This window comes from Chenopodium album, chromosome 6 (assembly GCF_948465745.1).
Source record: "Chenopodium album chromosome 6, dcCheAlbu1.1, whole genome shotgun sequence".
Lineage (NCBI taxonomy): Eukaryota > Viridiplantae > Streptophyta > Magnoliopsida > Caryophyllales > Amaranthaceae > Chenopodium > Chenopodium album.
Window position 1 is genome coordinate 12557714 of NC_137839.1, and position 17042 is coordinate 12574755.

At 35.0% G+C, this 17042-nt stretch overlaps 2 protein-coding genes across 4 annotated transcripts; both read right to left on the reverse strand.

Annotated features, from left to right (window-relative positions):
* Positions 1–39: 39 nt before the first annotated feature.
* Positions 40–11716, reverse strand: LOC145634616 (uncharacterized). Of its 3 annotated transcripts, XM_081686027.1 has the most exons (12): positions 11533–11716; positions 11348–11410; positions 10446–10501; positions 5596–5675; positions 4889–5104; positions 3136–3776; positions 2812–3053; positions 2285–2377; positions 2107–2164; positions 1545–1982; positions 372–491; positions 40–262 (listed from the first exon to the last, which is right to left on the reverse strand). In XM_081686027.1, exons 6-10 carry the CDS (start codon positions 3767–3769, stop codon positions 1978–1980), a joined length of 1032 nt encoding a protein of 343 aa, XP_081542153.1. In that variant the 5' UTR covers positions 3770–3776; positions 4889–5104; positions 5596–5675; positions 10446–10501; positions 11348–11410; positions 11533–11716; the 3' UTR covers positions 40–262; positions 372–491; positions 1545–1977. The 3 variants fall into 3 exon arrangements, with proteins under 3 accessions (XP_081542153.1, XP_081542152.1, XP_081542154.1); XM_081686026.1 differs by lacking the exon at positions 372–491; XM_081686028.1 differs by lacking the exons at positions 40–262; positions 372–491; positions 1545–1982 and adding an exon at positions 2478–2690 and having other exon boundaries at positions 2124–2164.
* LOC145636691 (uncharacterized) lies at positions 4799–9590 on the reverse strand. Its single transcript, XM_081688255.1, has 7 exons — positions 7880–9590; positions 7234–7783; positions 6838–7137; positions 6643–6754; positions 5625–5675; positions 4889–5104; positions 4799–4807 (listed from the first exon to the last, which is right to left on the reverse strand). The coding sequence occupies exons 1-7, from the start codon at positions 9588–9590 to the stop codon at positions 4799–4801; spliced, it is 2949 nt and encodes a 982-aa protein (XP_081544381.1).
* Positions 11717–17042: the final 5326 nt, after the last annotated feature.

A 17042-nucleotide genomic window follows, 5' to 3' on the forward strand; every position in this document is an offset into this window, starting at 1 on the left:
AACAATAATTTATCAACAATAATAAGAGTGCGTAGTTGATTAAATTACCAAATTTATAAACGAAAATATCAACACAGTTAATTTTTTTTTAAAAAAAAACGTCGCATATTATCGTAGCTTGTCCCTAATAAATACATCACTAATATTTAAGACTTATAACCAAAATAGATAGATGATGGCGTTATAGACGATGTAGTCGCTTGTTTTGATGCTCAAGTATCCCGGTCTATTCTATTGTTGCACCTACATTGCCTTTTCCAATCTTCAAAAAAAAATACAAAGTATAAATTAGTACATTACACAATATAGGCTTATACACACACACACAAGCTTATAATTACATCTTTCCATTATTAGCAATCACCACATACAAAGATAACTCAGCAATCGAACGAGGAGCACAGCAACAAAATGCCAGGTACCACCAATGGGCTGTCCATGATTATCCACTACAATGCCCGCATTATCAACTAGAAGAAGCACCTTCTTATCTTTTGACAACAATTTGACACAAGGAATAACAGCAATGTCAGGCAGAACAACATGAATTAATACCAGAATGACTCATACTAACACATCATATATAATTTGCGTGCATTCAGATGCATTTGAAGCACAATAATCCTATCAGATTATTAACAACTTAAAATAGTCATTTCATGCACCAATTGTAAATAAGCTTTAACCATATACAACAACTCAAGAGTGAACTTGATTGTATGAATACAAAACACGTATTGAAATCAGATTATTCTGCTAAGCAACGAGTTAAGTATAAATGTATCAAATCTGATTTTCAGATCTGAAATTCAGTTCTGAACTTCAGATCTGAAATTCAGCTCTGAAATTCAGTTCTGAACTTCAGATCTGAAATTCAGCTCTGAATTCAGCTCTGAAATTAAGCTCTGAATTCAGCTCTAAAATTCAGCTCCTTTTACTTGTTTGTAGAGTTTCAGATCTGAATTCAGTTTTGGATTTCAGAGCTGAATTGGAAATTTGTCAAACAGCAAGCACATGTACTTACATCAATCTTAGCATTGAATGATATGACACAAACTGACTGATTTAGGACTGATTTAGCATTGAATGAATTGCTTTGAGCATGGGAATGTGAACTGAACAAGAACAAAGAGAGCAAGAAGATATATGAAGTACTTGCAAGAAAATATTGTAATATACATAGATGGTCAATCTACTGTAAGCCTATCATAAGAGTTTCTGGAAAAATTGCAATGAATTGCTTTGAGCATGGGAATGTGAACTCAACAAGAACAAAGAGAGCAAGACAGCAAGCATGAAATTGCCTGTCTACTGTCTCACTGTTATTTCTACCTTAAGTCAAAAGGTTAGGCAGGGGAGCAGGACAGCAAGCATGAAGGGGATTTGACTCACACAAGCTTTCACTTTCACATACACTCACACAAGCTTTGAATTTCACACACACACACAACCATTTTGAATTTCAGTTCTGATTTCAAATATGATTTTCAGTTCTGAACTTCAATTTCTGATTTCAGTTATAAAGAGAAATGTGACTTTGTTACCTGATGCTTAGCCTTCCCTAAGAACTCAGATGCTTTGATTAAAAGATCCGGAGATGCATTCCCTTGACGAACTGCACCTACAATCTGAGAAAATTGTCCAACAAGGGCTTTAAGAAGAAGACTGTTGTGGCCGACCCGGTCTTTAAGCTTTTCATTTTCTTGGGATAGTGTATCATTTTTTTTGTGCAAAGCATTCACTTCTTCTCTAACACTATCCATCACAATATTCCTCTTTTGAACTTTTCCATACCCTTCCTTCCTTAACACACCACGTACTCCGAAAATGTCCCCCTTTTTAACCCCTAATCCGTAACCCACAGGATGATCTGGAATCTCATTTCCATACATAGTTTGCTGAAATGCTTCATCTTCGAGCTCTTGTTCAGACATCTTAGGGTGCATCATCCTCAGCTCTTCAACCTTAGCTTTAACATCATCCTATAACAAATCATACCACAAAATTATACCACAAAAAATGCACAAAATCATACCAGAAATCTGTCACAAAACCATACCACAAAATCTTCGGTGACTGTGTTAGGAAGAAAGCTTCCTTCTTTACCTGTATGGGTTTTAATCCACAACTCTAACAAGCTCATTTTCTGTCCATGTTCATCTTTCTATAAATAATAAAGCAACAAGAGCTTTAATATGAAAAGTCAACAATATCAGTCGCATATAAAAAGACATGCTCTAAATACAATCCTAGGTAATTATAAAATGACATATATATTCCATACATAATCAGCTTGTCGGTTTGCAAAACTTTTAGAGCCAGATGTATGAAATTGATTTTGGGAGGCTCGTGCTTTTTTACCGCAATCTGACATATCCTGCACTCACATTCAAATTAAAGAGTATGTATTTATTATATAATTATGAATAAGATATTAAATATTGCTTCATGCACAATAAGCTAAGTATTGAACATACTTTCCCTTTATCCGAATCCCAATATTTCACTAACTTTACCCAATTACTACTAGTAATTCCATGTGGCACATTATTGCAAATCTGATCTAATGTCTTCTATTCTGGCTTATAATATTGCTGTTTCAGAGAGTATTTATATTGCCTCCAACATTTATTGGCACGCTTGAGAGCCTGGTTGTCATATTCCGCACCAGGAGGAATCACAAAGTGTTCCTTCAGTAAATAAAATTAGTTATAAACATAAATCAGCAAGTAATCCATAAATAATAAGAGATCGGCTAATTATGTATGTTTTGACAATAAAAAGGGATGGCTTAGGGACAAATATACTTACTCTTATATATGTAATTATCTTCCCTTTGAAATGCTTGTCAATTGCATGCCAATCTTTTTCCCCAACTGGGCAACGGCTTTCCATCTTTGCAATCATACTAATGAATTTCACCAAAATATGTCCACCTTTTCTAATTGGCTGGAATAGATCATTGAATTCAACATAGTATTGGACGCCATTATTACTCCAAACGTCAATTGGCAGAATTATACCACTTACTAAAGTAGTATTACCATTGGCATCTGATTTAAATACAAAAAGTAAGGTGAGAAGAAATAATCAGTTTAAAAAATTAAAGTACTAATTTAAAATGGAAATATTTACCTATGGTTAGCACCTCCTCCTTGTCATCAAAATCTATCTCTAGAGGCCAATCCGAAAGTGCTTTTGGTCGTAAAGACTTAGATTGTTTCGGGATCTTTTCTGATTCTTTTCCACTTTTTTGACGTTCTTGATTAGTCTGTGGAGTTGTTGCTGAAGTTTTAACAGCACTAGTCTCAAGGTTCTGAATTTCTCGTCTCACAGGTTGCTCGAGAGGTTTATGAGAAGTAGAAAGGGAGTTTAATGATGATTCTGGTCTACTTGATTGTGGAATATTAGGTGGGATATTAGGTGAGACTTTTGCTGGATATTTTTTCTGATTACCTGATGTAGCAGCTTCTTTGACTGAACTCGATGTTGAACCAGGAGGGTTTTTCCAAATGGATCCACAATTATTAGGTGGTTGCTCGTCATAATTTTTAGTGGTAATGGGTGGAGAAAAAGGTCCCCATTTGTCATCCTTTAGTATCCCAGTCTGTGGTAACTTAGTAGATTGTTTTTTGGTGGGTTGTGAAACAATTTCAGTAGCAGATGAAGTATGTGCATTAGTTCTAATTGGTGACTGTGCTGACAGTGGATCATGTGACTTAGCTGTGGCAGCAAGTATTTCCCTTGCTCTCTTGCTTCGATAGGTCATCTTTTACCTGATGAAACCATAAGATAAGCTACATTAGTATGCCAACACTGATATAAAGACAAGACATAAACTGAAATACAAAATAAACTGATATAAAGATGTCTTCTGTTGGCAAGGTACTTGTCAAAGATACTGCTGTCAATAGCCATGATATTGTGTGTGAGACTGGAGAATTGAAGATGAGTTCTCCGTATCTTTTGTAGAACAAATTTAAATTTGTTAGGTTATGTATATCCAAAGCTTATTTGTTTTCAATGCAATTTTTTCATCATAGAAACAACTACAGAGAAAGTCACACTTAATCCAATAAATCTTGATTAGTTAGCCTGATCAAGAACCAACAGACGAAAAAAAAACCTTTTACTCTTCTGTGTGTCCTTAACTGTGTACTTTTATTTTTCATGTATCCACAGGTCAATATGCTTATGAAGCTATGATAATATTCATAGAACAAATTGGGTAGCAAATTGCATGGAGAATATTATACGGAGTAAGACGCAAAGCCATGGTTTCTAGCTTCCGAGAGGCTATTTTGTTTTATTGACAGTAGCTCAACTCGCTTCATACTACCATATATATATACACTTCCAAACTTTGCTCAGTTTGGCAGTAAAATAACATTCATATATAGTATTGGTAGTTCTTTGTACTTGGCAGTAATTTATTAGAACTTACTCCACAATTAAGTTACACCGTTTCATTCTAGGTTGTGAAAATAGTGCACGCTTATATCATTTTTGAATTAATGAATTATGTGCTTCAATGGTTTACTTTGAATGGCTCTTGCAAACTTTGACCAAAAACACAAAAATCTGATGTTCAAAGCAAAATAAGAACAACAAAAATCAATGCATTAGAGTTGAAATAACAAGAAATAAATTTGACCAAAAACACAAAATCTGATGTTCAGAGCTGAATTTAGTTCTAGATTAAGTTTGGAATTCAGTTCTCGAGTCGAAACCAAGACAATAATACTACTTAGTACCATAAAAACAGAAATTAAGTTAACAAAATGCAAACTTTGATGAATTAGAATAGCTAAATGAAATATAAAAATACATACACACCCATCAACTTATAAGAGATTATCACGCAAGTAAATATGAAAAGGCATTGTACCTCAGCCAAAAGAAGACCAATTCGATTATCAGACGTGGTAAGAAGATCGATAGCATCTGATGGTGAAGTATCCAGAACTAATATGTATTCCTCTTCAACCAGGAAGTTTACACTGGATTCTTCAAGCTGTTTTTGGAGAATTGAACATTCATGCAGAAACTTCTCATTAACAGAACTAGCATATACACTTTTTTGCTTCTTGTTTTGGAGATCTCTCTGATATCAGATAATACTAGAATAAGTTAGAACACTGAGCACACACAAAAATTAATACATAAAAGTCTATCAGAAAAGAAATAGTTTGCACGACTGGTTAGCACATTTTAGTTGAAAGGATCCTGATGGAGAACTAAGAGTCCATGGTTGAATTTCAATTGTTAATGTCTTTTAACCCATCTAGAATATTATATAGATGAAATATTTGACTGGATTTGGTTACTGGTGTCTGATGTCTTGGCACAGATCAAGATATCAGACACCTCAAATGGATATGGTTACTAGGTATGCACTTTGCAAGTTATAGGACAACGTAGAATAGTAAAGCTTCATATAAAAATGGCTACTTTATCTTGCACCCAATCGTCTTTTTCAAAGTTTTCTTAAAAAACAAATCTATAATGAGTAGAGCAAAAATAACTATGGTAGTATATCACTATATCATAATGAAATTTAATTGCAAGTGTAAAGCTTGAGCATAAAATACTCACTGCGGTCTTTTTCCTCGTCTCAATACTACGTATGAAAACTTCTCCTCCTCAATTCCACATAAAGGTGAACCGTTTGATCTCTGCAAGACAAAATAAACACAAAATCTTGGTCACAACATAGGTCACTTCAATATATTTTAGTAATATCACTCCTCTAGATCATCATTCTACTCCTTATAAACCTCACCTTGTCATTTTTCCCCCACAAAATAATAATAATCCATTGAATTACACATTAAACCAGAAAGACAATTTACCAATCTTTTAATTCAATATTGAAATAACAAACAAGAGCATCAATAAAATCTAATCACAAGAGTTTAAATAAGAAACAAGATTGGCTAAAGACATTTATTCCATTAACAACTTTGACAAATTTCAATAAATAAATCAAATATAAAATTACACCTAATCGAAGTTGTGTACTCGAACAAAAACAAACACACACTAATAGAAAAAAATTTCCAAAATTTTTTAAGCCAATTATTCAGGTATATCAAACAAGTCCCTAGGCTTAGTCTTCACAACATGACACCATCCTTTTTGTATCTCATCCTCAACATAAAAAACTTGCTTTGCTTGAGATGAGAAAATAAATGGATCATCAAGTAAATATCGACCGGTGTGCATCAACTTTGAGAAATTGACACGAACACTTCCATTTTGGTTTGTTTTGATACCCCTATGAATATCGACCCAATCACAACGAAACAATACAACCTTAAAAGAACCATAATAATCTAATTCAAATATTTCTTTGAGTTTTCCATAATATTCAAGGCCCTCGGCTTCCACCATGATTCCTGAATTTTGAGTCGTTCAAAATCGCTCACGGTCCACAATATCAAATTTGTAACCATTAATAATAACACTTTTCATCCTTTTCACGCGGTTACTCAAGCCACCTGCTAAGGCTTTTCTTAACTTTCCTTCTACCGTGCTATCATCTAAATTATGGACCTACAGTTCGAGAATATATAGTTAGACTAAATTGTTATATAAAATGAAAAATAGAAGAAAAAAAACCTAATTGTAATAAAATATAACCTGGTTTTGCAACCAATCTGCAAATTCATTAATTATCCACTGATTTTCAATAGACTCATTAGACTGACTTCCTCCAACGCCATTCTCATGCCGTTTTTTTTGTAAAAACTCACTATTGAGATTGAAAATGTTATGTTAATAACAAGTAAATATTGGACGCTTTAAAGAAATACATAATGCTACATTGCTACTTACTCTAGAACCGGTGTTAGTTCATCAGAATGAAGTAAAACATAGCGATGTGCTTGCTTTAAACTTGTATTATCTACACGGACATTTTCTTTCTTTCCAACAACACGACCACCAGAGTTATATAGATAATTGTCAGTGTTTGATACACCGTCTTCATTCCTTCTAGGTCTATTGAATATAGTTTCAACACTTTCTAAATATCTCGAACAAAATGCAATTGTCTCCCACAAAAGGTAACCTTCCGCTATAGAACCTTCCGGCTGCGCTTTATTGCTTACATGAGATTTTAAAAAGGCCAAGTACCTTGAATTATAATAACGATTATGTATGTGAATGTGAAAAAATAAGGAAAATTATCATTTAAAACAAATAAATAGATAATAATATTAAAAAAATTACCTTTCAATGGGATACATCCATCTGTAATGAACCGGTCCGCCAAGTCTGACCTCATCCACTAAATGAATTAGTAGATGAACCATGATTGTAAAAAATGTTGGTAAAAATTCTATCTCCATCATACAAAGTGTCAACACGAGCTTTGATTGAATGGTATCTAATTCTCCGGTATCTATAGCAGTTGAACATATCTTTTTAAAAAAGCCTGACAACTCCTCAAGCGAGTCAATAACTTTTGTGGCATTCGACGCCCTTAAAGCAATAAGAAGGATATCTTGCATGAGAATATGATGGTCGTGACTTTTCATATTAATAAGTTTTCGCTGCTTTAGATTCACACATTTTTGCAAATTAGATCCGTATCCATCAGGAACTTTCATCTTTTTTAAGACTTTCAAAAATCTTTCTTTCTCCTCATTAGACATGGTGTATGAGGCCGACAGGATGTAACCTTGAGGGTTGATCCAAAGATGAGGCTTTATATTCAATTCCTTTAGGGCTTTTCTGCCACTCTCATCATCTCTACTATTATCCATGTCTAAAAGTGTTCCTAATAAAATATCACACACATTCTTTTCAATGTGCATAACATCTAAATTATGTCTAAGAGGATTATGCTCCCAGTACTCTAATTCAAAAAATGTACTTTTCTTTTTCCAAAGGACATCATCACCATCTGGATCGCAATCATCATCAAGTTCAATGGCAGTTTTTCTCCCTCTTTTCTTAGGAACTTTTTTAGCCTTCCCATACACATACTTTACCCCTTCTTGTTGCTTCAAGACTTCGGTTCCGCTGGTACGAATTGGAGCAAGACCATATTCTTCTTTCCCATCAAAAAAATTTGCTTGTGAACGATATGGGTGATCAATTGGCAACCATTTTCGATACCCAGGATACACAATTTTTCCACCAAATCTATTAGAATTTGTTGAATGAGTGCAAGAAGGACAAGCTTTGTAGCCTTTTGTACTCCAACCTGACAGCATAGCATATGCATGAAAGTCATTAATAGTAGAGTGTAGGGCTGCTCGCATTTTGAAGTTGCTTCCACTATAAGAATCAAAAGCATCAACACCTTCGCACAACAATTTCAATTCATGGATTAGTGGTTGCAAGTACACATCAATATCCATACCGGGACCAAATTTGCCGGGAATAATTATAGAAAGAATAAATGATGATGACTTCATGCACAACAATGGTGGTAAATTATAAGGAATGAGGACCACCGGCCATGTACTATAATTTGTATTCATTAGACGATATGGTTTAAAATCGTCACTAGCTAGGCCCAATCTAACACTGCGAGGGTCAGCAGCAAACTCTGTATATTTTTCATCAAATTTTTTCCAAGCCTCGTCATCCGCAGGGTGTCGTAGAATCTTATCATCCTTACGATTAAAGTGCCATCTCATCTCCTCTGCAGTTTTAGATGACATGTAAAGCCTCTTTAATCTAGGGATAAGGGGAAAATACCGCATTACCTTAGCCGCCTCGCCTTTCTTACATACTACTTTTCCTTTCTCATTTACATCACCCTCCTTTCCTTTTACACTTTTCCACCTAGATGTATGGCATATATGACACTCACTATTATCTGCAAATTCGCCCCAATATAACATGCAATTATTTGGACATGCATGGATTTTCTCATATCCCAATCCCAAATTATTTATTATCTTCATGCCTTCATAATAAGATGATGGAAAATCCTTAATAATGGGAAATGCATCAATTAGAAGTTCAAGTAATTTATTAAATGACTCAGTGGACCAATGGAACATACACTTTAGGTGAAACAAGTGCAATAGAAATGATAGTTTTGAAAAAGTAGTACACCCTTTGTACAGGCCTTTTTCAGAAGCTTCCATGAGTTTTTTATACTTTGTATGCTCTTCATTTGAGACTGTTGATTGATATTCATCATCTACCTCGCAATGAATGGTAAACCCATCATCCATGTCATATAAATTGCCACCTTCAATACTTGGTTCACTTGAAGATGGATTGTCAGTAGTAGGTTGAGTATCAACTCTAAAAGCTGCTCTTAGTAACCCATCCATATCATCTCGATCTACTGCCTTTACTTGATCATTACTTAGATCATGAGTCTTACTCCCTTTATCTTTACAATGGAATATCCAATTTCTATAGTTTTTATAAAAACCATTAAATAAAATGTGCCCTCCAACTTCTTCTACAAAATCCCATTTATTTAACTTGCATTTGTTACATGGGCAGCGAGTTACCAATGTATCTTGTGAAAGAGTCTCTTTAGCAAGGTCTAAGAAATTCATGCAACCTTTATAATAACGAGGATCACCTTTTGGTAAATCAATCCAACTAGTATCCATGTCTACAAAGAAATATATTGTTACTTACAAATTATATATATGTACATTATAAATATTATTTTACAAGCACTCTTTCTTAATATCTTTCTTAAATTCTTAATATATACCTGCTAGCTAGCATAGATGCCCTATGCTAAGATAGATAAAAATGCCCTTTAAAAAAGAGAAAAAACAAAAAAGATAGATTTTAATGTGCCCTTCGATGTTAACCAATGACACATAGATTGCTACACATGAAGCTTGTCAACTAGTTAAAATTCTCAAGCAAAAATAAATTAAACCAAATCCACCATGCATCAACCTTTTTCTCATGCATCCTAATACCCATAATGCGACTAATTTACCAACCAAAGTAAATGAGTATTGAGTAATTGCAGAAAGCAAACAAAACCCAAGAAACAGTCCAAGAAAACAAAATTGAACCAAACCAACTCAAAGATAATCTATGAAACAAAAACTAATCACATCGAGAATGTGTCACTTTCATAAATATAATTCTATTGTGATTCTAATAATGTTGAAAAGAAGGAATCATTCAAATAAAAGTTTCAACCCCGTATAGTACAATTGCACCACCAAGGCTATCAAGAGGTTGTATTAAATTAAACTCTCATATTTCTGATTCCGAAACATTTCATTTTAAAACAGAAACATCAGCGATAGTGTATTAATGAATAAATTCACACATATATAAGCAAAGAATAATATTAATGAATTAAACACCCATTATATACACAACAAAATACACTAAACATTGATTCATATATTAAATACAGCCAAACAAATTCACTATTGTTGAGAAATTGCTTTAAAAAATATAAAGTATATATTATCTCAAACATGCTGTAAACATACCAAATTGTCCTCTATCTCTTGGCCTCTTTCTTCTTGAAACGAAGTTCTTCAAAGTGCTGCTTACAAAGACAACAAATAATAAAATTCAATTATAGATGAAATTGAGAGAAAAACAAGCTTATTATAGGGAGAGGAACTTTCCAAGACAATGTTTTGACTTTAAAGACCTCCATGGAATGTTCATAGACCAAACTTCCAAATAAATACAAACCTTCAAAGAGTTTCTAAATTCAAATTTTGACTACTAAAAAAGTTCTATTTATCCCTCTATATTAGCTAGATCTATTGTGTTACTCTGAGTTTATTTTTCAGACAGACTTAAGAATTATTAATTTCAATCGCATGTGTAGTACCAACGTTCAGCCTTTACTTTAGAGAGTAGTGTTTGAAATCCATGGGTGCAAAAATAAATGCAAGTATTATAATGGTAAAAAATACAGTAGGAATTAGGCAGTATAAATCAAATTGGTAAAAATACAGTAGGAATTAGGCAGTATAGGATTAGGCAGTATAGATTTAGCCACGAAATTTCAACAAAATTAAGCAGAACAAAATCAAAATTGGCAGAACAAGCATATAATAATGAGAAATTGACAAAACCCAAAACATTTTTATTAAATCGGTTCCCTGAGTTATTGCGAATCTATTGAAAATTAGGCAAAATTATTAAGCTATACTGAACCAAAACTGATGAAAACTTTACCTTAGGCTGAAAAAATTCAGAAAATCCAAACAAAAAACCCATAAAAATCACCATAAATTTCAGAACTACTCACGACCCATTTTTATAAATTAAAAAAAAAAAAGAAAAATTGAGGAACAACAAATTTGGAAATTGAAAGCGCAAATTAGGAACTGAAAAACGTTTAAGTAATTGTATCTAATTAAGTGCAGAAAATTACTTGATGCACCGTCAATGAATTCTTCGAAGTATCGCGCGATTCTTGTTCTCCTTCAATTCAAAACTGTATAAGGGCAAAGATGTTTCGATTTCAGCCAGAGATTAAACAAAAAACATGAGAAATCGAACATTATACTATACCCTAGATGAAATTCGAACCAGAGATTAAGGAAAAGCAAGTTTTACCTCTATAAATCGATGAATTTGACAGGTTGAAGAAGTAAATTCCAACAATTTCCAGAACGAATTGGGTGAAGAATTTGAGAGGAGAACGATGGATGTAGCAATTCGCAATTCGCAATTCGCAATTCGCAATTCGCAATCAATTCGCAATACTGACCTAGCTTTTTTGTTTTTTTTTTTCTCTGAAACTAATTAATTATTAGGCGGTTTTGTATTTCTTCTAACCCTGCTTTTTTTTTCCCTAAAAATTGAAATTGCGGGCAACCAAAAATAGTCACGTGCGGGTCATGTGACTATTTTTGACGCTTTTTAGTGTCCAAAGATGACTTCGACTTGAAAAAGCGTCGACAATAAGCGGAATATAAATCCATATACAATGACACTAGTACCACAGCGTCGAGAGAAAAGCGTCCAAAAATACGGAAATTGTAGTAGTGGATGTTGTTGAGTTCGTGCCACCCTGTATGTCCATCCACTATCAGGGGACATATAGGCCGATTGAGGAGATGATTCCTCCGGCTCCTGACGGCAAGCGCTTTGTGGAGCGGTTGATTCCTCGTCACCAGACTCGCGTAAGCTTGTTTATTAGCAACTTTTGTCCATATATGTTATGCATGTTTACTAACTTATTTCTTTGACAGTTCACACACGAGGTGGTTTCGGCGATGGCACGATGCATAGATGCCTTCCGGAGCCAGCTTGTCTGGATGAGGAACGTGGCTACCTGCCGTCGAGACGACGGCGTTCAGGAGGTAGCTTCCCTTCTTATGTTTTTTTATTACCGCTTTTATTTTGCCTGTTTCTAATTTTAATTTCTTTTGCAAGGTCACCCATTCCTTCTCGTACCCGCACGAGACCTGAGGTGCGGAGGGATCCGACGAGGTCTAGCTCAAGACGTCGCCGCACTGGTTCAGGAGGTCGGGGCGGTCGTTCTGAGGATGCTTGTACCGAGGCGGTAGAGGGCTCAGGCTCTTCATCTGATGGTGCACATGTCGCGTCAGTAGGCCAGGGAGAGGCTACCTCGGCTCTTAGAGGTGGTGGGATGTACGAGGTTGGCTCGTCATCGCAACAGCCTCCGCAACCTCAGCCTCAGGCTGATCTTGGGTGGACGGGTCCTATTTTGAGTTTTCCTCCTCACGAGGAGACTGGAGCGAGCCGGAGCTAGTGGAGAGGTTACCCCTCGTACGACGCAGTTTTATGAGATGATGGGTGTACGTCCCCCGGCGCCGTAGCTTATTCCTGTGCTTTTTATTATTTTATTTTTACTTTGTATAGAACTTTGCCTTTTAATTAGACTCATTATTTAGACATGTTTTGTATATACATACTATTATGAGTTTATTCTTTATTTATCATGTTTTTCATTTTTTATTATTGCTATGTGCATGTTCGTGTGTGCAAGGAAATGTGAAAAGTAATTTTGCGCAAAAAAATCCGTCATTTTTATTATTGATGGAGGGTATCCGACTTTCTCCCCCAAAAAAGAAAAAATTGAAAATAAAAGTCAAATAAAACATTGGATTTATAAAAATTTGGAAGTTAGTCTAAATAAAATACGAAAAATAATATAATTAATATAATAGCTATATTAATTAAGAGGGAGGAATAAATGAATTTTTATAAAAAGATAAGGAAACCGTAAAGTCATTAGCATACTCGAATCAAGTCAAAAACGCGATTTTTCAGAAAGCGCGTACGATGAGACATATTAGCGCCAGCTGGCGCCACGTGCTTTGGTGTAGTGCCATGCGCTACACTTAGCGTTTGGCGCCAATAGTTGGCGTCTGGTGCTAATGAGCGCTAACTCCGAATCCTTCCTGGATTAAAACTGCTCCGATTTTGTGCATAAATAGCCCCCTGCCCAGCCGATTTTCTTCATAATTTCAGCAGATAAAATATTTCTTAGCTTTTAGAAAAATAACATCTTGTCTCTAGTCTACAAAAGTTTTACCAACTATACCCATGAATGGTGTCGGTCTCTTAATGCCAAAGAGAGAAAAGAGTTAGATGTGTTTCACTTGGGGGGTATTTATGGTGTCAAATGGGTAGATCTTAATTCAGATTTTATTCATACCGCTCTAAAATATTGAGATGTAGATACTCATTGCTTTAGAATAGGGTATGATGAAATTAGCCCTTTGCCGGAAGAATTTTGTGCTATTTTAGGCTTCCGTGTACTACATCTGATCTTGTAGTTATCCCTAGAATAAATGAATATTATAATAAGGATTTTGAACGGTGCTTCAATTTAAAAGACAAAGATCTTTCAAAAATAGTAGATGGTAACATAGTTAATTTGAAAGAATTTGCTCGCCATTATTTTGATAGACCTTATTCTGAATCTTTCCATGTTTATAGAAGAAGGGCTTTCCTGTTTTACATGCTTAATCAATTTTTTTCTTACTAGTGGTAAAAATAATGAGGGTCAATCAATTATATCCACTGTTTTAGAACAAATTGAGTCTAGGAGAAATCCAATGCCTTTAATAGTTGGAGAGACCATGCTTAGTCTTGATGAATTAAAGAAGAATCCAAAAGCACATTTTCGGTGCTCTCCAATTTTATTACAGATAGAAAAATAATATTTTTAATTACAGAAATCAAAAATTTATTTTTATATAGTAATAATAATTTATTTGTATTGCAATTTTTACAGATGTGGCTAACAGAAAGACTGGAATTAATTAGCACTTCGGACAACATTGAGAAGTATACTCCAAATTGCTTCGTGAGAAGGAAGAAACGCTTCTCTAAGATAGGGTGCCATGAATGGAAGGTCTTCGAGTCTTGTAATTTTACCATCAAGTGGGTCATCCCTTGGTGGAAAATAGAAAGGATGGTTGGTGTCAACAAGCAACCTTTCTGTCGCCTTCCAAGCTTCTCCCGTATGAAATTTTATTATCCCTGCAGGGTAAAAAGACAATACGGCCTACTTCAGACTATTTCTTCTGGTGATCTTCGTCGTCCCTACAAGTTCCGTGTCTCCCAGGAAGTAGACAAATTTGATTCTTATTGGAGCGCTAGACCTTTATGGGAATTAATTAACCAAAAATTTGCTCTTTCCTTGCCTAATGATGTGAAAAAGTGGCTTCTGAAGAAACCTTCAAAGGACGTGAAGAAAAATCAGAGTAAAACTGATGTGAAGAGTCGTCTAGGTGACAAGGTGATTCCTGTTAAGGAACTCTTAGGTGAAAGAATTGAGTTCAAAACACCTATAATGCCTAAGAAGAAGAGTACTGCAAAAGATAAAGAAAAAAGGAAAGCTGACACCACATAAAAGAAAGCTTGGGTAGAAAAGAAGCATGGGGTCCTAGCTGAGGGGGAAACTATTTACTCCAAGATTGAATGTAGGTCCTCTAAAGGAGGCCTACTAGCTAAAGTTATGGATGAGGAAGAAGATGTACACAAGAATTGGAAAAGGGCTAAGAAAGAGAAAGAAGATTAAGAGCATTGCTTAATTTTCAATTATTAGACTTAGTTTTTAAATTTAAAGTTAATTTATTTAAGCCTTATTTAAATTCCACCAATAATGTAATTTATTTTATTAATGAAATTCCGTCTTTTTAATTAAATTATTTACTTTAAATTTATTTTATTAAAGCAATGAAAACCGAAGAATTAATTATTTCAGGAATTTTTTCGAGTACGAAAGTCGAAAATTTTCCGAAAAACACCGAAATGTTCCCAGACTTTTAACTGTAAACTGGCGCCATAATTATGCGACTGGCGCCGGCTGCGGCACTCCGGCGTCAGGCAACAGATGCCGTCGTCTAGCGCTAATGATCATCGGCTGGCACCAGAATCTTTTCTGTGACGCCGATGTTTCGTCGATCTTCTGTTGAATTTTTTATTAAGTCTGGGATGCGAGAATTTAAAAAATAAAAAATTAAAGTGGCCGCACTAGTAAAGAGTTGCCTACGTATCCTTTCTTCAGGAATCAGGTCAAACGTAGCTCTCTTAAGTATCCTACTCAAGTAAGTGTGGGTAGTATTTCTTAAGTTGGTCAAGATTTGTCATGTTCGAGAACTCATTGCCATCCATATCAGTTAATTTTGCTGCACCTCCTGACAGGATTGTTTTGACAATGTAGGGTCCAGACCAGATAGGTCTAAATTTACCCCTTGGATCTAAAACATTTTTTCTTAATGCTTTTAACACCAAGTCTCCTACTTTGATGTTTATTGTCTTTACCTTCTTATTAAAATTCCTAGCCATACGAGTTTGGTAACACTGAGTGTGATGCAGAGCTTCTAGTCGTTTTTCATCGATTAGAATATTAGCTCTTCGTATCTTGCCCTAGTCCATTCAACTTCATCGAGTTTGCTTTCTAACGCGATGAGTAGAGATGGAATTTCTAGTTCGACAGGTTGTACGGCATCCATTCCATAAACCAAGGAAAATGGCATATTTCCTGTTGAAGTGCGAATTAACGTGCGATAACCCCACAATGCGAAGTGAAGCTTGTCAGGCCAATCCTTATAATTTTCCATCATTTTCACAATGATAGTCTTTAGATTTTTATTAGCTGCCTCGACTGCTCCATTTGCTTGAGGCCTATAAGGGGAAGAATGATGATGTTAAATGCCATATTTTTGTAGCAATTCTTCACATTCGGCTTGAAAGTGAGTTCCATTGTCACTTATCATTTCATGTGGGACTCCGTATAGACAAATAATATTTCTCTCGATAAAGAGTGCTACATGTTTTGCAGTGAGTTTAGCGTATGATTGTGCTTCAAACCACTTTGTGAAGTAATCAATTGCCACTAGGATATATTCGTGGACTCCTGTTTTTGGGGGAGTGATTTTGCCGATGATGTCAATTCCCCATGTAGAGAACGATCATGGCGACGTGTAGGTATAGAGCAAAGATGGAGGAACGTGTTGTAAATTGGCATAGATTTGGCACTTAGGGCATCTTTTTACGTATTGATGGCAATCCCTATTCATTGTAGTTCCGCAAATTGGAGGAACGTGTTGTAAATTGGCATAATATCCTTCTCGCATTATCTTTTGGACTAACATTTTGCCATTTATGTGAGTTCCGCAAATTCCTACGTGGACTATCCTCATTGCTCTTTGGGCATCCTCTTTTCCTACACATAAGAGAGCTCGGCCTTTAGGTACCCTTTAATGTAGCTCGTTGTCTATGAGTACATATTGGGAAGCCAAGAGTCTTAATGCTCGTTTTGATCTTTTGTCAGCATGGGGAGGGTATTCTCCTTTGGTGACATAATTGAGTATATCCGTATACCACGGTTCTTCTTCTTCGTCTTGGATTGCTTCTAACAATAAAGATCATATATTTAACCCTAACATGATACTAACAATCATAAATATTAGGAAGAACATAGGAAGCATCATACTTTTAATCATACTTGCTATTAAAGTTACCCTAAACATGATACTAGGAATCAAAATAACAATCTAAGCATGATTTCTATATCATAATATCAATTAAACCATTAAAGTACTTACTTGGATGCCTTGTACCTCTTTCTAATAAAAAAAATA